General features: G+C 29.0%; 1 protein-coding gene across 1 annotated transcript in view; it reads left to right on the forward strand.

Moving 5' to 3' along the window:
* LOC113383410 (cysteine-rich motor neuron 1 protein-like) overlaps positions 1-26,256 on the forward strand; it is a 330,953-nt gene that overhangs the window by 32,777 nt on the left and 271,920 nt on the right. Inside the window, exons 3-4 of the mRNA XM_026621678.1 lie at positions 9,444-9,601; positions 11,797-11,866. Coding sequence (XP_026477463.1) covers positions 9,444-9,601; positions 11,797-11,866 — 228 coding nt within the window. The remainder of the gene's footprint in view (positions 1-9,443; positions 9,602-11,796; positions 11,867-26,256) is intronic.

Genomic DNA, 26,256 nt, shown 5'->3' on the forward strand with positions numbered 1-26,256 from the left:
ACAAATATCTGCACATGTTAACAGATTTAGTGTCAGTTTAAAGAAGTCGGATATGATAAATCCTGTGAGACAATTCGACTCGGATTAATTCCAAAAGAGGAATTGTATCGGAGTGATAACTCTGGAGTGAGTTACCCATCTCTAATACGAAGTATAATCTGAGCAGACTTTTACAGCTCTGTAAAAAAATTATTCTAATTACATCCATGGATATGGGTGACAGCTCCAGAACAAACCCATATAATTTATCTTCCCATAATTCCCCAACTAATTTCGGAATCGCACATAATAACAAATTTTAGTTCCTCTCTTAACAATGCACCCAGATTCACGTCTCATAACTGTGACAATTATTAACATAGAATTATATTACCAATTCCGAGAGATACGATGTTCATTTCATGCAAATTAAACCAGGCATCATTAAATAGTACATTTGCACATTTGGTCAAATGAATTGTTGCTGAATGTATATAATATTATTTATTATATAAATTATGCAAACATTAATTGGAAAATGATAAATGAATAATGTGGCCACGTATATAAATTTTCCAATTATATAATTATATTTGCGATGGGTTGATGGGTAAATATTATAATGCACAAAGGAGTTTCTCTATTAATGGATAAATTAATATTTTGACAATTTGTAGCACGTTACATGAATCTCATTATTTCAGATTATACAAGTACTGATGTTAATTTATACAAGTTTTTTGATTTTTTACTTACATATTTGCACTGCAAACCCATGTTGTATTTTAATAAGTAAATATTTATTCTGTGTATATTATAACGAAAATTAAAAATAAATGAAAAAATGTAGAATATACATGGAAACGCTGCAACCTAGTACTTTAGTACGTATTTTATTGCTATTGAATTCTATACCAAGAGGTCAAAATATGGAAAAAAAGAGTGCGCGTAGGTTCACACGCGATTGAAGTAAAACTTATTTGATACTGCACAAGATGGCATTTAAGTAAAATACATTATATAATAATTTTGAATAATGCTTATTAGTAATATAGTAACACTCATGATGCACATATTTATTAGTATCAACTATTATACACATTTATATAATGATAAATTATAAATTATATATTTATAATAGCATTTAAAATATGTATAATATTTAAAAACAATGATGTAATTAAAGTCATACTTCAAATATGACATGATCGCATTTAGAAATTCACACAGTGAATTATGTTAAACAACGCCTAAACAAATATTGTTTTCGCAACTTTACTCATCATGTAATCATTGTGTTTGAAGAACTTCATGTAATTAAAATTAACATACATTCATTGACTGATGGTATTCTTTTTACTTTTTTGCTGGCGATATAATCTCATTCTTTGAACAGCTGTAATATCTGTTTTGCCTAAAAAATATTTTCCATTTCAATAACTTCAAAGATTTATATAAACTACGAATAATATAGAAATTATTTCAATATACTTATGTTTCATACAGAGCGCAAATGCTGCATTTGTTTTATTATTTCCATTATAATTATTTACGGGGGACAGGGGAAAATATTCTTCTGAATCAGGCATTTTTAATTAAATCAAGATTTGTTCTACGATGTTGATATCGGTACGCATACAACGTTGACGCCGGTACGCATACAACGACAGATTTATATTCACATACGCGACGGCTAATCACAATCGACCCGTATAGAAATGATATCATCGAGAGCGAACGACGAATCATTGGCACTCGACTCTCATCTTATCTGCCGTAACGCACTTTCGTTGCATTTGTACGGATTTACACCCTAGTCGCGCCTAAAGAAGTTTTACTTAAAAAATATAGTAAATGGGTCAATCGAAATTATTACTAATTAATTTTGTAATAAAACATTTATAATTAACTACTGAAATATTGTAGATAACTCTATACACATTGCTGATAAATCCTTTTAAGTTAATAGGTAAGATTCGGATAGCAAATAAAAGAAGTATTCAAACAAACTCTTGATACATCGGGAATTATACTAATTACAACTTGATTAAACTTTTTATTAATAATTACCATAAAAATGTATCTAATTCCATTATTATTGCATTTCTATGTATATATATCTACATCTTGGCGTTTGCTGCTTTTGTATCGACGTAATTTTGTATAACTGCAACGTCTAGATCATAAATATTAATTGCGAGTTTTATGTTGAAATTGAAGCGCGCGTTCGTAGAGTTGTCTAGAAAGCTTCTATGAAAGTTTAAAGAAGTTTCTGTTCATATAATATCATCCCTCTGCGCTATAAAAGTCTTCCAGTCGAGAGTGGAAGGTGGAAAATGGAAGGCGGAAAGGTCGCCGAGGAGTTTCTTGCTAAATTAAGCTGCCCATAGAAAAATTCTACGTATTTCTCGAAAATATATACAAACAAATATTGAAGTAAAACTTTTTTAGGCGCGACTAGGGTGTAAATCCGTACAAATGCAACGGAAGTGCTTACGGCAGATAAGATAAGATAAAAGTCGAGTGCCAATGATTCGTCATTCGCTCTCGATGATAACATTTCTACACGGGTCGATTGTGATTAGTCGTCGCGTATGTGAATCTGTCGTTGTATGCGTACCGGCATCATGGTTGTATGCGTACTGATATCGACAAGGAAATCGGCATAGATAAACATTTTAAAGTAACATCGTAGTACAAATGTTGATTTAATGAAAAATGCCTGAATTAGAATAATAGTTTACTCTGTTCCTTGAAAATAATGAAACAAATTAAACATTTGTACTAAACGTAAGTTTATAGATTAGAAATTATTTTTATATTATTCGTAGTTTCTATAAATCTTTGAAGTTATTAAAATTGAAAATATTTTTTAGGCAAGATAGATATTACAGCTGTTCAAAGAATGAGATTATGTTGCCACCAAAAAAGTAAAAAATATACAAGCAGTCAATGAATGCATGTTAATTTTAATTACATGAAGTTCTTGAAACACAATTACATAATGAGTGAAGTTGCGAAAACAATATTTGTTTAGGCTTTGTTTAACATAATCCACTGTGTAAACAAATATTATATAATTTAGTAATCAGCAATTACTTCATTTCTCTAATGAAGGTTCGTTTCTAAATGCTAATTACAATGACAAACCGATCATGTCATATTTGAAGTATGACTTTAATTACATTATTGGTTTTCAATATTATACATATTTTTAATGCTATTATAAATATATAATTTATAATTTATCATTATAGAAATGTGTATAATGGTTGACACTATTAAATGTGTGCATCACGAGTGTTACCATATTACTAAAAAACATTATTCAAAATTGTTATCTGATGTTTTTATTTTTACTTAAATGCTATCAGTAGCAAATAAGTTTTACTTCAATCGCGTGTGATCCTTACGCGTACTCTTTTTTTCTTAATTGTTTGTATAACAGCTACCAATTGTAACTAAATAAATTTGTATTAAATAGAGATATCGCCTCCATAAATATATTCATAAAAGACTGCTCAAATGTTGATCAAAGATCCTTAAATAGTATAACAGATATCCTTAAATAGCATGAGTGAGTTATAATAGATCTGGTTAATTTATAATCTCTGAAGTCTTTTCTTAGTCTATTCATGGAAAATTCCAAAATCTTCTTTGGTTACAGCTAAGTCTATTTACTGCCACTAAAACAGTGGTGAATTCAGGCAAGTTGGAGTTACCTGAACTCAGAACTATCTCCCTTCAGTCCATTACACAGTTCGCGCTTTCAGAAACAAACTTCCCAACAACTCCGCGTTATAAATTAACTATTGGATTTTGCACGCATTGCTTCAGCATAATAAAGCATAAAATAACAGTAATGTGAATAGATGATATGATACAAAACGTGCATTGAAAATCTGCAGATGAAATTGAAATTATTAATTTAATTTGTGATACGGGTAAAGGAGAGTTGCTGCGCTGCAAATACAGGGATCCAGGTTCTAATCCTTATTTATAAGTGTTTAAAATTTCTCTTATCATTTTGAGTATTTGCTTTTCATTAGTTTGTATCATTAACTAACTTTTATTTAAAATTGTCTATTACCATTTGTCTATTACCCCCCAAAACGATAAGCGCCTCAAGTGATGTAAAGCTCCCCCGGGTAAGGGGGCAGTAGACGCCTGGGCGTATGTGTTCGTTTCTGAAGAAAAGATGCCAACGGCGAAGAAAAACCAAGTTAAAGTTTTTTCTCTTCGGCTATTATCGTAACATTCTCTTCAGAATATCACGCCGGAGTCATCAGCTCTATTAAATCGCGGCACGGGGATTTACCATTCATATAAGGTGGTTCATAAAGGAAAGAGGAAATTCGATAGTCACAGCAAAAAAAATAAATTTTTGTGTAATTGGATTGGACAACTTTTATTAGATAATTTGTATATTTTGTTAATAAAATTACTGTGTGATTTGCAGGGATACTAGGCGTATTGGCAGCAGGCACAGGTTGTTTTTATTGAACTTTTATGATTTTTTTATAATTAAACTCTTTCTTTTAGAACTTCAATATTTTGTGCGGTTTGTGTTGACTATCAACTCTATTAACATGCAAAGTTTCATCAAAATCCTAAACGAATAAATCAGTTCTCCTTGTCAATCTTATTTATTGACTTTGTGCGGTTGTGAAATATTTTTTTTAAATTTTATGTTCAATAGCAATCAGAATGACAATTCTATGTGCTATTTGGCTTATGTCATTCACTCGCACTTATACACCCACACTTACAAATACGTATATAAATTAATCTGATAAATATTACATTGGTATTTAGAGAATCACTCTAATAAGTGATTTTACTATTCTGTTCATATAAAGTTATGATAGTTCTAAGGGTCCTCCATATTATCTTTGGGCAGCTTCTTCTTCAGTCTTCTTGAAGTTGGTGTCTCAAGAAGCTGAGTGACTATAGAGTTTGTATGATGTTCTAGTTTATGAAAATGTTTGACACTGTTGATTTTTTTAATCTGTTTATAAATTCAATATGAAGATCGTTGTATAATGTTTTATTGCTAACAAACCACGGAGCATCAGTAATCTATCTTAATAGTTTTGATTGGGCACATCACATTAGCACTGTGTTGGATTTGCTCGCACAGTCCCACAATTCTATGCCATAAGTCCATATTGGTTTTATTGCTACCGTGTAAATCGGAAGTTTATTGTCAATGGATAGAATTGACTTGAGCCCCAGTAGCCAGTGTAGTTCAGCGGTTCGAATTTTTATAGTAGTTAATTTTGCTCCCAAAGTTTCATCAAAATCCCAAATGAATAAATCATAAGTTCTCCTTGTCTAACTTATTTATTGACTTTGTGCGGTTGTGAAATATGATTTTTTTCAACTAATAAAGTGTAAATATGCACGGAAATGTAAATATATAAATAAGTGCACAAATATTGCTAACTTTTCGAAAAATCGCAATTCTGTTTCTATATCTATAGTGTCTACCCCACTGTACGTTGCGGAAAATATCCAATTTCCAAAAGCATATAGAGCTTCTTTTCGCATTTGTGCAGCGATGCCACAATCCAAGTTGCCAATACTCGTACCCTATAGAGAAAAAAAAATCTTAATGTAACTAAATAAAATATGAGACCAAATAACTGTCAAAAATATATTTTCTTCTTCCGTGCAGGGCGTTATATTGCTGGAGCTTATTGTTTCGTATTCGAACATTGCGAATAAAATGTTCCATCTGAATCAATTGCGCAAATATATAAAGTGTTATCATGTATTGAATATTTTCGTTGGGGAATTATATACTTCAGAGGAAAAAGAATAGAAGAGTCTGCTTAAACTGCGGTGCTGCTTTTTGTTGATGGGATTGATTGGTTAGATATGAAGATCCAAGTAGATTTTGTAGCTACCAACAGTTATTTGCTGTCAAATATTTATTAACTAAAAGTGGCATTAAGAGGTACAATTAGTGAAGTAAAACTTATTTGCTATTGTACAAAATGGCATTTAAGTAAAAATAAACACATGATGTATTTGAATAATGTTTATTAGTAATATGGTAGCACTCGTGATGCACACATTAATTGGTGTCAACCATTATACACATTTATATATTAATAAATTATAAATTATATATTTATAATAGCATTAAAAATATGTTTAATATTTAAAAACAATAATGTAATTAAAGTCACTCTTTAAATATGACATGATCAGTTTGTCATTGTAATTAATAGCATTTAGAAATGAACCTTCATTCGTGAAATGAAGTCCTTGCTGATTAATAACTTCTATAATATTCTTTCACACAGTGGATAATGTTAAAAAACGCCTAAACAAATATGGTTTTTGCAACTTCACTCATCATGTAATTGTGTTTGAAGGACTTCATGTAATTAAAATTAACATACATTCATTGACTGCTTGTATTTTTTTTACTTTTTCGTGATATAATCTTACACGTACAGCTGTAATATCTGTCTTGCCGAAAAAAATATTTTACCATTTTAATAACTTCAAAGATTTATAGAAACTACGAATAATATAGTAATAATTTTTAAGAAACAGGGTAAAATATTTTTCTGATTCAGGCATTTTTTATTAAATCAAGATTTGTACTACGATGTAACTTTAAAATATTTATTTATCTATGCCGATTTCCTTATTGATATCGGTACGTATGCAACGTTGACGCCGGTACGCATACAACGACAGATCTCTATTCACATACGCGACCCGTATAGAAATGATATCATCGAGAGCGAATGACGTATCATTGGCACTCGACTCTTATCTTATCTCATCTGCCGTAACGCAATTCCGTTGCATTTGTACGGATTTACACCCTAGTCGCGCCTAAAGAAGTTTTTCAATAAATATGTAATGTAATGTAATTGCAACATCATTGCAATTATGCAAAACAGGTTTCAATTGGGTGCATGTAACTTACAAGGAGAGCCTTAGGTTTTCCTTATGTACTTTTATGAGATTTTGATGAAACTTTGTTTTTTGCTAGCGTTGATGATTAAAACGATCCTTTTAAATGATTAGACCGGTATGAGAAGTAGTACAATTATAAAATATAGGTAAAAACACATTTAGTGTTTCCTATAAATATATTACCATGGTCTGTAAATAAGGTTAGGGATTCTGAGCTCTTATTTTGCTAAATTTGAATCTCGAGTTGTTAATATAAAATGCATGAATCGGCTTATTTCTGTTTGTTTATACTTTACTCATACTTTTAATTGTTACATTTTTCGTCTTTAATTAAAAAATCTACGTTTCCATTCTATGTACACAATATATTCCAACTCTCGCAATTTCAGCAAAATTGCGAACTCTGAAACGGTTCATACAACGTACATAAATTTTAATTGTGTATCTAATTTTATAAAGAGAGGAAATTTTTATCTGCTATCCTCGTTCATGGAACTGTTGTAGGTATTGGTGGTATTATAATTGAACTAATTAATGAAAACGAAGCCAAAGAGCGTACTTAATTAGAAACAACGAGAAGACCTCTTTTATACTTGGCTTGCACAAGCCGCGCATTGTATTAGATTCTGATGTAACTGCCTTTACTTGCGAAATATCGGAGTCAGGAATGCTCAATGTAGGCGGAGGAGGAATTAATAGACATATTTTTGATGATTTAAGTGCTTTGTCTTTTGAAGGATTAGGAAATTCCACATGATTGATTTCAACATAGAATTAAATTTAACTAGGTGTAAGTTACATGTACTTCCCGATAAATATAAATAATTGCTTCAATGAATACATATTTGAATTGTATATGATCGACCTTTCTAATAGGCTTGTCTAAGTATCTACTTGTCTACTTTTACCTTTCTGTACTTGCCTATATGTCCGCCAGTTTTCCTGTCTACTTGTCTACTTTTCTACCTTTCTACTTGTCTATCTATATACTTTTCTATCTATCTACATGTTTGCCGACCTGTCTCGTTGTCAACCTGTCTACCTATCTATCTATCGATGTTCTTATTTGTCTACTTGTCTACCTGTCCACCAGTCATGCATGTATCAATATTTCTACATATATTTGAATCGATAATGATAAATTATAATGATGTAATTCAAACAACCAAATGGTAATTCTTTACCTTTTTTGTACTTCCAAAATCGCTAAACCTGCTTTCGCAAAAATATAATCAATTTTTTACTCTGGCGATACAAGTGAAATGTTGTTGGAATCATTCTAATCGGATGCTCCCGTGTCTCAAACTGCTATTTTTTCACCTTTTGCTCAGTATCTCGGAAACAGCCGGCCAAAAACTAATCAGCACGTCAATACAAGTTGAATGCTTTATGAATCATTCAAATCGGTTGATCCGTGTTCCCAAAATCGTCGACGAAAACTTGTATCCAAACATACATACACACACAAAGATCATTTTTTGTTAAGTATTCGGGAACCTTTGAAACGTAAAAATATTCCCAAAGTTTCTGCTCAAGCTCATAGTCTAATAATTCTCATAAAACACTATTAGTCTACGGAAAGTGATTCAATTAAACAATAGAGAAATTTACTTGGCAATATTTTATGAATTTTTATAAGACAGTTTGAATAACACTGACTCTAGGTAATTAAGATATCTCGTTGAGCAGAAAATACCTAAATCGTGTTTTTACATCAAATAAAAAACTGCTGTATGGAAATGTTACGATCATATTATTAATCATCTTATTTCTGAATTATGATCCTGTTAAAGAGATTTATTCGCTGATCTTCTTTAGTATTATGTACGATTTAATGGGCAATTTGAAAGCTTCTGTGTTGTTAAATAAAAATTTATAGCCTTGCAATTTAATTTCATAATGGGAATATACTTTTACCCTTTGAGGGTAATGAAATATTTTTAATATTTATGGGTAATAAAAAATATTGATATTATAAAATTGAATTGTTGTGGATTTTGGATGTGTGTATTTTTCCCTGTTAAAAGTTGCAATTTCTATATTTCGTTCCATGTTTTGGTACAAACTTTTTGCTTACAAACTTCTTTCCCCCGGTAAACTTATTTGACCTGGGCTGTCGTGCCTTTGACCCGACTTAAAATAGAAGCGCTTTTTATTAACACGTGTCCCGAGAAACTCCCTCTGAATAAATATACAACTTGATACAGGTGCTGAATATTTTATAATTATTAAAATAGATGGAAAAGTAGGAAATAGATAGAGGAGCAGGTAATGGGTAAATATTACCAGTTTATAAAGGAATTGTAATTGATCAAGTTGCTTATCGATATTTCTTCTAATAAAAATAAAACTTGATACAGGTGTTAAATATTTTATAATTAATAAAATAGATGGTAAAGTAAAATATAGATAGTGAAATAGGAAAATCTCTATATTTTTTAATAACTATTTTCCAAAAAAATTCTTAATAATTTAATAATTAATACTAATTTTTCCTATTATTAAATATTATATTTCTTTTCCAGGGTTACCTAGTGAGGTTCGCAATTCGAACAAAAATTGCTCTCATATGCAATTGATCCAAGGCGGCTGTGGAATTGTTGAAAGAAAGTGTGTGTGTGAATTTAGACCTTCTCTATTGTGTACAGATGACCCTACGAGATGGTACTACAGGGACAACAAGGTAAAAAATTAATTTATATATTAACTAAATATAGACACCAAAATTGGGTTTATATCAGAGGCCATTGGCGTCACGATAGAGATGGCAAAAAAGAAAAACAAATGACCTTCCACCGACTTCAACTTACAAATCAAAGACCAGAATTCTAATAAAATTCCCTTTTCCGTATATTCTGAAACAATATTTTCACTACCCTAATATCGTCGTATTTTTTATCCTTGTGCAAATATTCCGAATCGTACAATTTTACAAAAGCTTTCGATATCAAGTATCACTTCGGCCACTCGTATAAAAATTATTCAGATTTTCCTCGTCGGCCGGTTATTTTCTAAGGTTTATTTTTCATTTCCTTGGCGTATTTTTTATTGTAAGTAAGCATTATAAATGAGACGGCATATATAAGACGTATATAATAACCTCTACGGATTCCAAAAGACTTGAAGAAATGAAAGCTAAAATTTCCTCAGAGCTTTGCGACTAAACCAAATTGAATTTCGTGTATGTAATTTAGATTTATAATGTGAACGATCGGTATCGTCCCTGAATTATGTTTTCAAAACTTGAATTCTCCATCTGGTTTTGGAAATAGAATATCTACCTATTATATGGTATTCTTACTTATTAAATAATATATTACTTTTTTGGAAATAAGTATTTTTTCTATTTATAAGCAAAATGTATGTTACGAAAGTAGCTCATTAAATTTTCAGCTAGAACTAGGAACAACTGTAAGGAAATTCAATATTAAACGACTCTGTGGGGTCGTTTTCTATATATAGATTTAGACTACCCCAAGGTAGAAGAAAGTGTGAGAGAAATAATTTAGAATGTATAATGTCTTGGAGAAAATAGTATTTTTAACATTTTATGAAGCTATAATAGAAATATTTCTACATACCCCAAAAAATCATGAATGCTCCCAAAACTGAATTTTTTAGTGTCAGTGTCAATTTATAAATTAGTTAGGACCGAAATTGTAGATTAATGTACGTCATTCAAAACATTTTTGGACATCAAATTACAAAAGTGTTTGCTACATAAAGTAAAAAAAAAGTGCGCGTAAAGTTCATACGCGATTGAAGTAAAACTTATTTGCTACTGTACAAGATGCCATTTAACACTCGTGAAGCACATATTTATTAGTGTCAACCATTATACACATTTATATAATAATAAATTATACATTTGTAATAGCATTAAAAATATGTATAATATTTAAAAACAATAATGTAATTTAAGTCATACTTCAGATATGACATGATCGGTTTGTCATTGTAATTAGCATTTAGAAATGAACCTTCATTAGAGAAATGAAGTAATTGCTGATTTATAAATTTTTTAATATTTGTTCACACAGTGAATTATGTTAAACAACGCCTAAACAAATATTGTTTTCATAATTTCACTCATCATGTAATAATTGTGTTTGAAGAACTTCATGTAATTATAATTAACATACATTTATTAACTGCTTGTATTTTTTTTACTTTTTCGCTGCCGATATAATCTTATTCTTTGAGCAGCTGTAATATCTGTTTTGCTTAAAAAATATTTTCCATTTTAATAACTTCAAAGATTTATAGAAACTACGAATAATATATAAATAATTTCTAATCAATAAACATATGTTTAGTACACGTCACAAATGATTAATTTGTTTTATCATTTTCAAGGAACAGGGTAAAATATTCTGCTACTTCAGGCATTTTTTCATTAACTCAATATTAGTTCTACGATGTAACTTTAAAATGTTTATTTATCTATGCCGATTTTCTTGATATCGGTACGCATACAACAATCTCTATTCACATGCACGACTACTAATCACAATCGATCCGTATAGAAATGATTTCATCGAGAGCGAATGGCGTAACGCATTTCCGTTGCGTTTGTACGGATTTACACCCTAGTTGCGCCTAAAGAAGATTTACTTCAATAAAAAAAACATAATTATGACAAGTGATATTTGATAAGAATTAAGCATAAAAATTACAATTGATTAGTGTACCCACTTAGGTTTTAGTACAGAATTTGTACTTTTTTAGTACCATATTTTTATCTAATATTCTTGTTATTTGTAAACTCATTTACCCAGTACATTATATAAAAAACATCTAAGCCAGTGTTTGCTCGTTCGGCCGAGATGATTTGTGGTGTGTTATATGAAATAAGAATTTCGTGATTTATTATTTCAGGAGTGCCAGTATAATCTACAGGCAATAATTCAACAGGAGCTGGAAGCAGAAAATCAGGAGACTATATCAGGTCGGTGTAAATTGAGATTATATATCGTTTCATTTATTGAATAAAGTGCATATAGTGAGAGTACGTTATTTGAATTTATGTACTCACTCGCCGGGCGTAGATTTCTGCCGTTGGGAAAATATAGAGAGAACTCGACTCCTCGACTCCTCTACTCGTGTTTGTATGCTGATAGCATTATTGGAGTCGATTTAATTTTAAAACAAATATGTACTTTGAGTCTCTATCTATCTTGATTTTATACGTTTATAGAACTTAATTTATATCCCACATACGTCTAGGACGAGAACGGATATAATAATGAAGCACTATAGTTCAATTTTCATGGCACAAATAGAGTCAAGTAATACTGCTTTTATTCTACACCTTTTGATGAAATAATTGAAATAATAAATTTATCGCTTCAGGCAGTTACTTTGCTAAAATATTTTGCATATTAATTGCATTATTTGAATCGTAATCTTGACAAATACAACCTTGCTAGCTTTTACATCGATCTTAAAATAGTAACCAACGACTTTGTCATTTTTGAGCATTTTTGATAACGCAGTTTATTTAAATAAATTTTGAAACTTTACATATTTTTATAATAAATAATTTTTAATAAATATCTAATAGAAATTATATCAATTATATTATATCTACACCATATAATTATTCAGATATTCACATTATATTTATCTACTTCCAGATTTGTTTGAATTTTCTTAATTGAATTGAATTACATAACTTCAAATTTATGATCTCTTCTATATGCAATTTTAATCATTTTTGATTTTATTGGAATTTTTTTTATCATCTGCTCATAGTTAAAATAAATAATTTATATAGTAATAATCCAATACAATTAATATTTTGATATTTCATATTTGACAAATAAATGGCAAAGATTTAGATATCTATGCATTTGTAGATATACTAATTAAGTAGAATCAATTTAAAAATATTCGTTTCTGTAATAATTTTTTATTAGACATATATTAATAATCAATCGGAATATAAATTTATTATTTTAGTCTATGAGCTTATTAATATAGGATAATAATTTTTTTAGGGATTGTTTACCGTGGAATAAATGCCTAATTTATTACGACATATGATGAATATGTATATATATACATATATATATATATATATATATATATATATATATATATATCTTATATATAAAATTCTTCTGTAATGGGGTATGAATGGTTATTCCTCCTAAATGATTATTCGGATTTTCATAAATCTTTCTGAAGTTTGTTAAGGGAAATTCCTAGGATTTTTTGATTCGTAGAATTATATTTAGATTGTAGAAATAAATGGAAAAAATTACAAAAAACTGCTTATCATTGATTGACATTGAAAATTTTTGAGACATTGTTTGACATTAAAAACAAATGAAGACTGTCATTTGCCAAACATTTCCATTCACATATAGGCTAAGACAATATTAACTAGTATATATATATATATATATATATATACATATATATACATATATCTGATTTATTTTCCACACAATAGATTTTATACTTGACATTCTACATTCATAAAATTTAGAATGCATACTTAACATTTTCCCTGTCGACTATTTAATTAAAATACATGAAAATTAAAGTTATATATTATATTACGTTTAAACTATTTTAAAGTTCGTGGAGTTAACATTTTTCAATTATAAGTTTAAAATTGAAAGCGTATCATAATGGCCATTATCATGTTTATAGTTTATGAACTCATATGAATGCAAATAATTTTACATGGAGAATATTTAATGAAAAGGTCGGTTTTTGGAATAGGAATATTATTAACAATTTAATTTACTAGTTTAAAATTCAAGTTTGAAATAATGCTGAGTTGAAATTTTAATTACTAACGTGCTTATTCAATTTGTGAAATGGAAATAATGTTAATAAAAATGATAAATTGTTTATGAGTATATTGAAAGACTTGTGAAATGATATTGTACTTATGTGCTTACGTAGTTATGAAATTTATTAAAACTCTTCTTTGATAATTCAGGTTGTTGGGTTATAATTTAACCCTTGTAGATGTGGACTGTATTAAACACTGATTTGTTAGTATATTATGTATTTTTTGCAGTTCTAATTACAATCGCTGATTTGTTACTAAGTTATGATGAAAGAAGATATATTTATTTATTATTTATTAGACATGTTGTTTCGGGGACTTTACTTTTAGAAGTGAACAACTAGTTCAATTAAAACACTCCGCTACCCCCTCTACCAGGGGTAGCAACCATTTCGTGCAAAGCTTAATGCCCTGAAGGTTGTCACCTTCATGGCCAATATAATAAAACAAAAATACGTCCGAACAGATATCTAGGATGATATTAGTTAATCTTGACTAGACCACCCAACATCTTATATCTGGAGTTCGCTTGTTTGTTCATTGAACAGCACTTTTAATAGGTTTTTAATAGTTTAGCATTTTGTACCGTCTGTCTACCTAGTAATCTATTAATTTTCTATTCATTTATTGTTGGATGAATGTGGAAAGTTAGTAAATATTCCTATAGTGGTGGCTTTGTCTCGTCCATATAAGTTTTGGGGCACCTCGCGCGTCTGCTTTTCGATATAGCTATGCAAATTTTGGAACTGATATATATTCTGGATATTCAAATGCTTTGATAAAATTTTGAGACTAACTTGTAATGTATATGCTGAACAGACGCATAATATTTGTGCATGCATAATACGAACGTTATTAAAATCAAAATGAACTTTGGCTTTAAGAAATATTACATTGATGCATGGGAGGATGGAAATTGGAGTTCCATGGGGATATTTTTTTAATAAACTATTGGATTAATTATTTCACTACAATAAAATGGATGTAATTAAGATCTACTAAAGCATTCATAGTTTTCAAAATAATTCAAGTCTATCTTTGAAATAGTTACAAGAAAGTAGAATAATAAATCCAACTGTCCTCATATAGTCCAAAAAATTAGTACAAAATTAACCTTGCAAATATTTTAATGATCATAAAATTATTTTGCACGAGTCTATAAATTTTAAACATTATTATTTTCTTGATAAATTCAATCTGGTATCTCCCTTCCCATGAAGCCAACATATTATTCATCATAAATCTTTTCCCAATTCGAATTATTTTAATTAAGCATTTTATCTCGTTCCGAATGTGTCAAAGTTCACAAATTTATATAAATATCCACTTTCTAAAACCAACCACATTATCTGAGCTTATGATCCCATTAATTATTACAGAGTAATCTGAAATCATTCGAAGTTGCTAATCCCTGGCTTCAACTTTACCAAAAGTTTGATTACGTTAATCACATCTGAATGTAACTCTATTAAGAGTCTGGATGAAATATAAATTGAGATATTATTTGAATAATAGTTTTAATAGAAAATAGATTTAACTTAAATAGTTTTAGCGTGAATTTTTATTTAAGCACCAATTTTATTTTCTATATAAATATTTGTCCTCTATACGCGTATTTTGCTTAAAGCTTTTACACGAACCTGTTTTAAAATTATATTAAAATATTTTTTAATCCCATATGAAAGTTCACATTTCGTTATTATGTTTAATGTAACTTCTGTTAAAAATATATGATGCATTCAGTGACACTCATAATATGAAATTCCCGGTATTTAGTTTTGTAAATATTGTTTTATGAAGTAAATATGACAACTTTTAAAATTTATGTTTAATCTACATCATGTGCCAACTCGTGACAATTTACTAGTATCTGACTTTTTGAAGTCAAAGATTCACATTGATGCATTTGTTTCTTCAAAATTATACTTGGAATTTTTTAATAACACTATTTTACTAACAATTTTAGGACCCCCCTTACCCCTTGGTGATACGTCGTGATATTTAAAATTATTTCTCCTCTACTACAGAATATCACGTGTATTTTTTCTCGTAAAATTTGTCTAACGAATTTTTCGAATTTACGAGAAAATCGTATTTTTTTCGAAAATTTAGGTAAAAGTAAATACACGTGATATCGTACTAAACGTCTCGTTCTCCCACGTGATTTTTCGTAATTTTTTGTCAAACCACCCTCTTCCTGAAAGTATCACGTGATTAATAGACGCCTCCTGATTACAGATTTTATATTTTAAATTGCGTATGTATGTAAATAAAATTACCTAATTAGTTTAGATTATTTACTAAAAAGTTTAAATCAGACTATCAATTTTCAATCCAAAACCATTGATTCGTGATTCACCTTTCCGGAACCATTACAATAGTGGTAAGCGTCGGACTTAACAAACTGCCATAATATCAGGGTTCTCCGAATCAATTACTTTGTTTATTGAGTCGATCTCTACTGGCAAGAGAAATGTTATCGGTGCTGGTGAAGACTTTATATTGCTGACTTTATATTGAATATACTGCAATTTCGAAATTCGCTGTGGATGCCAACTCGAGCGGACTGCAATTTCCGGGTGGAGAGACGACTGACTCTGCGCTCATGTACCCACCCTGGGAAGGACTGGTTGTCCCGAGAGCAATTAGTTACGGGAAAACGTTTTATTAATTACATATTGCGGATATTTTGTTTGATTTTTGAAAATTGCTTGTGGGTAATGAGATATTACATGAACATTTTAAATTTTTTATAAAAAAGCGTTTTTTAAAAATTATTTTCTGGTAAAGCTTTTCTCTTGATTCAGAACAAACTTGTTAAGGATAAACGTTGTATTAATCCTTTTATAAGTATCCTTTTTTAGTCTATATTTTTCTAAGTCGTTCTTTCGCGTGATTTTCCTTCTAATTAAGATCGTTTTATGTGTTTTAAAAACATGCACAATTCCGTTATTAATATAATACATGGAATTATGCAAAAAGCTGTGAAGTTCCGAATGCAGAGCGCCGGTCGCATGTGTGCTGCATTGCGACGAAATATTAAGTTTTTGTACAAATGCTACTGCGGAAACTGGAAATAAGTTGAAATATTGCCATAAACTAGGCTAAAAAATCATTTTAAGGAATAAAACATACAATATCAAAAATCATTGAACTTGATTAACACGGCAATCGCCTTTATCGATGATAGCAGAAAATTTTTCACATGAACCATGGTAACCTCATTAGATAATGTAGTTAAAAATATATGAAAGGTATCAAATTTTTTTTGACGAAATTCCTTGAAAAACATCTTTTTTATGTTACACGTATATGACTGACATACCTTCCATATTTCGTTTACTTATAAAAATAGCAATAATAGAATTCAATACTATTAACTTCAATGCAACAAAAAATATTAATAATGTTTTTTTTATTAATTTGGTCTGTTTTGTTACTGATGTAAATGACTGACATGGCCCTATAATAAAAGTTTTTTAATGTTCAGCGTGGTCATCTACAAAATCGTATATAATAGATATATATATATGTCTGATGAGGTTCATGTAAAACTTTTTAGCGTCGGACACAAATAACGTATCGAACCAAAATTAATCATCACATTGTTTTTAAAAATGTGTCCAAATTCTTGGCAACAATATTTTGAACTTAGAAATTACTTTTTCAAAACCATGTAATTTATGTTTCTTTCAAAAATTGTGTTTATTTCATTTATATTAATTTATACATACATATTTCTATACAATTTATATAATCATGTATAACTAAAATTCTTAATATAATAACTCAAAATATAAATATAGTTTATGGTATTTATCTAAAAGTACCATAAATTTTAATGCTTCAAAAATTGTTTCTAAAATACAAGAAAATTTTTAGATTTTACTTTTCCCTAGAAGCGATTAACATAATACACCTGAAAAGCCTTTGAACTGGAATATTCAAATAAAACGAGTTTCAGACTATGAAGTATAATAATCATTTCGAAATTATGAAAAATAAAGTAATAAAATTATAATAGAGCGAAATGCAAATTTATGTTTGGATAGAAGAATTTTCTATCGATTCATACTGTAAAAACACTTAACATAGAGAGAAAAACTTGGGCATAAGAGAACTTAGGCGATGCTCTTAAATTATGTGGGAAAATTTAATTTTAACATACCTTTAATATTTTGTTTACTTATTTAGAAACCCAGTCTTATAAAAATTAGCAACATAGATGAACAATTATGAATTAGCAATAATGAGTTTCAATACTATTAATATTCATACAATAAAAATATTAATATTCGTACTTTTTTCTTATTTCTTTGGTGAAACAAAACTTATGAAGTTAAATTTATTGTTACTGATGTAAATTATAAAGTTTTTAATTTTATTTATTTAAATTTTTTTCTTAAAATATAATTATATAAATATATAAAATTTTATGAAGAAAATATTGGTCATAAGATGTCATGACCCCATTGTTCGTTCCATCACTAACCAATGTTGATTCGAACCCTTACAACATATTTTTTTATAATTTTTGTGAACTGTTAAAATTTGTATAAGAATTATTATTATTAATAAATACAGCCAGATGTTTTTGGGTCCTTTAACATCTTTTAATCACACTTCATCTATCCTTTACCTGAGGCCGTCTTTTTGCATAGTACCCCATATTTCAAAATGTGCTCTATCTTATCGTTCTATTCGGATTTATTATGGTTTTTGATGATATAGTAGTCTGTTCCAGTTCGGTTACATTATTATTATACTCGTAGTCGTAGTAGCGTTTCGTGCAAAAAGCACACCATTCGGATCGAAGACTATTTGCAGAAAAAATTCCTGGGGAAAAAAGAATCGAAACTGTTTCTTGAAATCATATCGGTTAAACAGCATTTGATATCTTATCAGTTTGCAATGGTTCCCAGAAAGGTTTTGTATATATTAATTTAGATTTTTATACCAGTGTATATATTAATTTAAATCAGTGTGACTTCTTCTTGAAGAAGTAACTTCCTCTACTCAAACTTAAAAAAAAAAGTTTTAAACCCTAGAAGCCACAAATTTAAGTTCAAAAAACTTAGAATTATTATATCAGGCTTTAAAATCAATTAAGCATAATTGGTCGCAAGTATGAGAGTATTTTCTATTTCAGAAAATTTTGTGAGTAATCAAAGAACATGTCTAAGTAGCAATTCGATAGACGTTCTCAGTTTTTTGAAATCATATTCTATTGAACAAAAAAACAATTAGAATGTTTAAAATTAATTAATTAAAATTGTTCGAAACAGACAATACCCGAGTTTAGCTTAATTGTTTTTAAATCTAAAATTGATATTAACAAATATGTATCAACATGTATCTAAATATATATATATATATATATATATTTATATATATATATATATATTTTAATTTAATGCATTTTTTATTTAAAAATGTATTATTTTTATTTATTCGAAAACTTTCCTTTCACTATCATAAAAATATTTTCATTCTTGAATGTGAAAATGAATGCATGAATAACGAATAAGTATTTTCAAAGTTATTTAATTAAGATAAACTATTATTTTTTAGTTCTACTAATTAAAATTAAAATAATTTTGTTTACTATCTATGAAATTGAATAATAGATAAATTCAGTCAAATACTGCTCTAATTTACACTAAATTTGCGGATAAATTACAGAATATTCGAGCAAAAATTTATTTTCTATATAAAATTCGGAAACCGGTTCAAACCGGTTTTGTGAAATGTCGGTTTTTGTATAAGCTCTAATCTAAACCACACTAACTAAATAATCTACCAAATAAGTTTTGTTGAAATTTCTATTCTAAGGTTTATTTACATATAATTTTGACAGTGACAGTAAAAAAGCTTTAAATGTTTTCTAACTCTAATGCAACGTTGTCCTAGAGCGTGAAAACTCAAAAGGGAAAATCATGAGTAATTCCATAATCTTGTGTAATCCGGTGCGCGCCGCTGACTTCGAATCTCGAAGATGCGATTGAACTAGACGTTCCGCAGACATTTGACGACCTTTTTTAGCCTTTTACACCTTTTTCTTTGCTTTTACTATTTTTAAAAGCTTATTCTACAAGAAAATTAACAGTTGGATAAATGGCGATTATGGTTGATAACTATAAATGTATCGACATCTGTCTTGTTTATCTACTTTGATCTGGACATCTTATGAGTAGAGTTTTTCTGGATATCTAAAGTGTAAGCCTCAATTAAAAAAATTATTAGTTTGTTCATAAAGGTTTTCACTTTTCACTGAATTACCACGTGCATGGGGAAAATTGGTTCCAAAATTAAAAAAAAGTCTGAATCTTTTATGGCTAAAATTTTTCTAGTTAGCTAAACTTTAAGCCTAAACTTTGTTAAAAAAAATTAATTATTCATTTATAAAGATTTTCACTTCTCACAAATTACTACAGACATGTAGAAAATTGATCTTAAAATTAAAAAAAAGTTAGGAATGGACAACACTTAATTTAAATTAGAGCTTGAGCAAATCTTAATCTAAATTCAGTGAAGAAGATTCATCCACTAAAAGCGGGATAAAAAGTTGTGAAATGACTTGTACGAAATAGAGGTTTGTAATAAAAGAGTGAAATTTAGGGCTATATGTGCTTTGTAAGAAAAAATTATAAAAAATAATTTAAAAAATGGCCCCAAAAACTAAATAAAAAAATTTAGAACTGGCCTCACTATTTAGGGATATGAAAAATGGATGTACACTATTATAAAATTTCATAAAAATCGGTCAAACCGTTTTGGAGTAATGCGGCAAATAATATGACACGTTAAATATATATATATATATATATATATGTTTCGGTGTTGAACTTTTTCCATGCCCATTTCCAAAATTTTATTTTAAAAATTTTTCCTTTGATGCTCTAGTATTATGAAAACACGAGAATAGCAGAATTTTTAATAAAACACGTAGCACGTTTTTTCATTTATTGAAATCCTGTTCAATTTATTGTTTTGAAATAAATTATTATGGAATCGAGCGATAACAGTTGCTCTATATTAAAATTTGCTTATGAACATGGACTGAATTTAATTCGGTTTTATTTGTTTGTATAAATATTGTAGTAGAACACTGTCATATTTAAAATATAGAGAAAGAATAAATGATATAAAATATTTTTATTTTAGCTATTTAAAACGGATTTTAGGTATTTTTATAGAAAAAGATTAATTCATGAATATTTTAATTTTTTATTTTTTTATTGCTCGGTAACATTTTCACTGTCTATAATCAAAACTCTATCGTTTTCGCATAATTTTAAAGTAAGATTTTAACTTATTGGAACACAAGATTTCTGCGATTTTCTCTGGGTGTTTCATATTTTTTTGATATGATCCAAATATAATCTAGTAATTTTCTTTGCTTGTACATGAAAATATACGAATATGAAAAGTAACAGTATTTTACTTCTACCCAAAAATATTATTAGTACTTAGAAATCAATTAGCAATAATAAACTTTAATTATGGTTTACTAAATCATTATAATCTCGATTAACGTGTTTTGTCACATTGAAATTTTATTAATAATTATTTTATTTTATTTATTTATTAAGTAGTATGTTCGTCGGTTTACTTTAACTATTATAGTAATTTCACGTTGAGCGAAACACGTCCATCCAATTCCACTATAAAGGTGTTGAAACATAGAATTATGACCCTGTAAGACTTTACATTTATGACTCGTAAAAACATCGTAAAAATAATAAGGCCGGTGTTTCAATAAAGTAAGGTAAACACCTGATCGCATTTTCTAACTTACACAACAAGATGTAAAATATTTATATAGGTAAAGCACACTTTGGTGTAATTGATAAATATACCATGGTAATGAGATTTATTCCTAATATATATTGCAACTCATTACAAAGATTATTTTTATAAGTTCTAGAGAGGTAAATAATGAAAACAGATTACAAATATTGATTTATATTTATATATAAACTTTGGCTAGATTGTATTAAACTCTTCCACCGTGAAAAAATCTAGAAGCTCTTCGACTATATATGCATTATACAAAGTTCCCATGGGCTTTGCCGTAATATTTTATATGTGTTATTATCTACGTCATGCTTTGTTCGCAAGATCGATTCTTCATATCTTGCAGGTGTAATTCAGTTTAAGAATGAAAATTTCTTTATATTTCCCAGCTATTATATATATTATTATTAATATATTATTGATATATTATTCGAGATGAAAGTTTTACAAAAATTAGGAAATTATTTGCTATATGGAACATGATAGTGATCGATCTGTACTCCCTTCAAAAAAAAACTTATATTAACTTTCCGTAGGGTAAGTTAATATAATCGTCCAAAATCGAAATTGAAAATTTTTGCATTTCTCGACGTTTTGAAGGTTTCTGAAGATTTTGGCATACCGCAGCAAAAATGGATGTGTGTGTGTATGTATGTATGGATAAAATTTTTTGTCCACGTTTTCGGGCGCACGGATCAACCGATTTGAATGGTTCACAAAATATTCGATTTCAATTGATAGGGAGATGTGCTGATTAGTTTTTGGCAAAGGCAGGTCCAGCAGTTATGAAGATGAAGAGCAAAGAGTGTAGAAAATAGAAATCAGGTTTTTGAAAGAACAAAGCATCCGATTTGAATGATCTAAAAAACATTCAATTAGTAATGATTGGGAGAAGTGTTGTTAGTTTTTGGCAAAGGCAGGCCCAGCAATTTCGAAGATACAGAGCTAAATGTGCAAAAATGGCAGTTTTTGAGAGAACTAAGCGTCCGATTTGAATGATTTGAAAAGATAGATTTCAAGAAGGTGAATCAAAATAATGTAGTTATTATTTATTTATATGGTTTCTTTTATGATGATAATCTACGATAGTATAAATCACCTTCCCGTGTAATCTCTTCCTTTTTTGGGCAACATGTAGTGGATCTATATGTATGAACATATTTATATCTTTAATATGTGAAGGGCGGGCGCCTACTCATAAGCTTTATATTGTTACACGAGGTGGTGCGAAATAAGGAGATATGTGTTCATATTTCATACAGAGCTACATATTTTATACGTGTATCTTGTGCTCAGTAAGTACATACGATCTATTTGATCATGAGCTTGTTATTCAGATCCCTACACATGAAATAATGTTGTTTGTGAAACGGGAAATTTGCTTAATCTCGTTCATTTGAATAAGACTCGTGCATCATCATCATCTTGTAGTAATACATTTCGGAAGATAGAAGACACGAGATATGGAGACGGACGGTTCTGTATTAATTTGGTAATTAGAATGACGTGTTGATTAGCAGAATCGAGATGTAAAGTTTGATTTAAATAATACATAACAGTAATGATGTATATCTAGTATGGATGGTATAAGGTTCTTGGAACTTGAATACAAAATAGTAACAAATACTAGTTGAGTAAAATACAAATATCCGTTGCAATCTAAAAACAAAACTAGTGGGGGCCTTAAGGCAAATTTTGCACTCTGCTCTTTCTCTACTAACATGTACAAGCGTAAAAACGTGTTTTTCATTTTCTGAGACAATTATTATTTTTTAAATTTTTTATAATGCGTATATAAAATATACATATAACCCTAAATTTTTACCTTCTCATCACAAATTAGATAGATCGTCGCAAAATTACAAAATGTATGTTTTACATATCGAGAGATTTGTCAAAAGTCAGAATCTCTTAAAAAACGATGCTGAGTGGGATATTCCACTCGTTGATGCTTCTAATACAATTTTGCTTTAAATCCATTTGTTTTTTGCAAAAAGTTAATAATAATTATGAAAGATTTTTACTACTAAAACAAGTAAAGTATATATCTATTCTTCCACTCAAAATACCTTCCTAAATATAGTCATTTTCTTTCCCCTTCGAATGTTGTTTTTTAGAAATCCGAGTGTCAAATCCTACGTCAACATGCTTGCTGGAAATATCCTTTTTGTGTATGTGCGTAAATATGTTTTCTTTATTGCTTTTATGAGGTCTATACAAAAATATCAAATTGTCGTTATATCTACACAACAATAGAAAATGCTTTTGATAATATACATAACTTTTAAGGCAAATAATAATGGAGATATGGAATATAATGGGAGAGAGTATGAATAGTGCTTTGGGGTGGAAATAACGTCAGGATCATATTTTTAGAGTTCTAATTTGAAGATTTGTTAAATAATAATTTTGTAAGCATTGATTTGGAATCATCTTGAAGTAAAATATTGAATGTGGTTAGAAAATATTGAAACTGATTTAATAACTCAAAAATAATATAAAAAATACTAATTATTATACTACATAGTAATGAATTGTCTGCATACCAATAAAAATATTTTTTTTATTGAATTATGAAAGTACACATTTTTAAATAAATTGAGTTCAGAGTTAAACTGGCTGTTTAAGAAATATCAACTGGCTGTTCAACAAATATTCTACATAGTACTGAATTGTCTGCACACCAATAATTTTTTATATTGAATCATAAAAATACACATTTTTAAATAAATGGAGTTCAGAGTTAAACTGGCTGTTTAAGAAATTTCAACTGACTGTTAAAAAATTAAACAATTTAAATAAATGAAGTTCAGAGTTATATTGGCTGTTTAAGAAATATCAAAAATAATAGTATGTAATGTATTTATATTGATACATATTTATAAGGAACCATCAGATCAAACGCATAATTAAAATAACAAATAATTGTTTAATGGAGAAAAAACCTACATCTTTTTGTTTCTTATGTTTTTTATATATTGACTGTTTACTAAAGCAACAACTGAGCAACATATAATATACCTTTATACTTGTTAAGTATGATTATATATTATCTAATGATGAATGTGAAATATATGGTAAAAGTGCCTAAAATTAAATATAAAATATATAAAATAAACAACAGAAATGATAATGTATTTTTTATGTAATTTTATAACACAAATTGTATGAAAAATACAAAACTACCTACAATGATCACAAGTCGACTGTAACCATCATATAAGAAACAGAAATTCAATTAAAAAAAAATGTGTTCACACACACACATACTTTTTCCAAATTTGGTCTCATTCGATTCGGAATGGCTTGAAACGTTGAGAAAACATAAAATTAGCAAATCGGATTTTTTGATGAAAACATAAACTTCTCCTTTGAGAAGTTAATAATAGGTAGTAGAATGTCTATACAAATAACATTTTTGGTTTCTGTTATATTTAGGTATATATACAGAATCTATTATTAATAAATATAAAAATAGAATCAATTTTCTATTTCTACAAGGGTATAACTTGTACGAGCCTTATTCGCCTTCGCCTTGCCCCAGCCAATTTAGGTAAACATCAGAAACCGCACCGAACGCACTATTCTCGAAAAGCTCAACATTTCCCTCCGCGAAAAGCCGGAAAACGGCGCGCGAGCTTTCTCGAAGGCCGTGTGCACGTGTGGAGCTTTTTGCTCCGCGTCCCATAAAGCACGGAGCTTCGGGGTTGGGTTGTATTATCTTTAGATTTGCCGCCCTCGACAGCCGACGGGTAGCATAAAATGTTCCCAAATAAAATATAGCAAGAGACGGGGCGGTTTTCGCGCGATATAAGCCGTTATGCTGAATGATGTATACGGCAGCGCGGAGAAGTCAACTCACCTCATTGTAAAAAATCGTCGGCTTAACCTTGAACTCCATTTATGACCCGCATAAGGGAAAAGTGGTGTGGTGCAAGAGAATATAAAAAGGATGATCTATTATTGATGAAGAATATAGATTTAGACGCTCCGAAGAATGAAAAAGGTCTATTCTTGCGACAGTCATGAAATAAATTTAGATTACGATAAATGTATAACGCACACTTACCTGACATCAATTATTTACAACACATCGATTTTTCTTTCAGTCTCATCTGAGTATAATAGACGCTGATGATCTATTTCTGTAGTTTACTTTATATATTTATTTAATCCTTTAAGCCATCAACGTACATATAATCAGAAATATCATAATAATGTTCATGTTATTTTGTATTATATTTTATAATATTCCCTCCGGCTTATCCGCAATGGAAAAAAATGCCAGTAATACTTGAAAAGTAATAATTTCATAATGGGAATAATTGTATGTTAACAAATAGCACAGTTCAAGACAGAAAAAACTGAGAATAATAATGATAAATGTAATATTTTTTTATTTTGAGTACACAAACTTAGCTTTTCTTGATTTATGTATTATATTTATTTATATAATGGGGTAGAGGGAGACTTCAGGGTCCGCTGGTAAAAAGATCCACCAATAGTATCTAAGTATAGAATTTTTTAACGACACTATTTTAAATTAAAAAGCAAAGCTTATATAACAAGCCATCACCTTTGTTGTGATAAGATAGATAGATTAAAAGTGTGTAGAAGTTTGTGATCCACCGAGATGCTGCCGAACTCTATTAAATACACTTGCACTTTATTTATATTTTCGAAGGACTAGATATATTTAGATAATGGCTATATCAGACCGATTAAAAGATGATAAG

Source organism: Ctenocephalides felis, unplaced genomic scaffold (genome assembly GCF_003426905.1).
Source record: "Ctenocephalides felis isolate EL2017-DRISC unplaced genomic scaffold, ASM342690v1 CF-g0.4_SCAFFOLD_03570, whole genome shotgun sequence".
In the NCBI taxonomy this organism is placed as follows: Eukaryota; Metazoa; Arthropoda; class Insecta; order Siphonaptera; family Pulicidae; genus Ctenocephalides; species Ctenocephalides felis.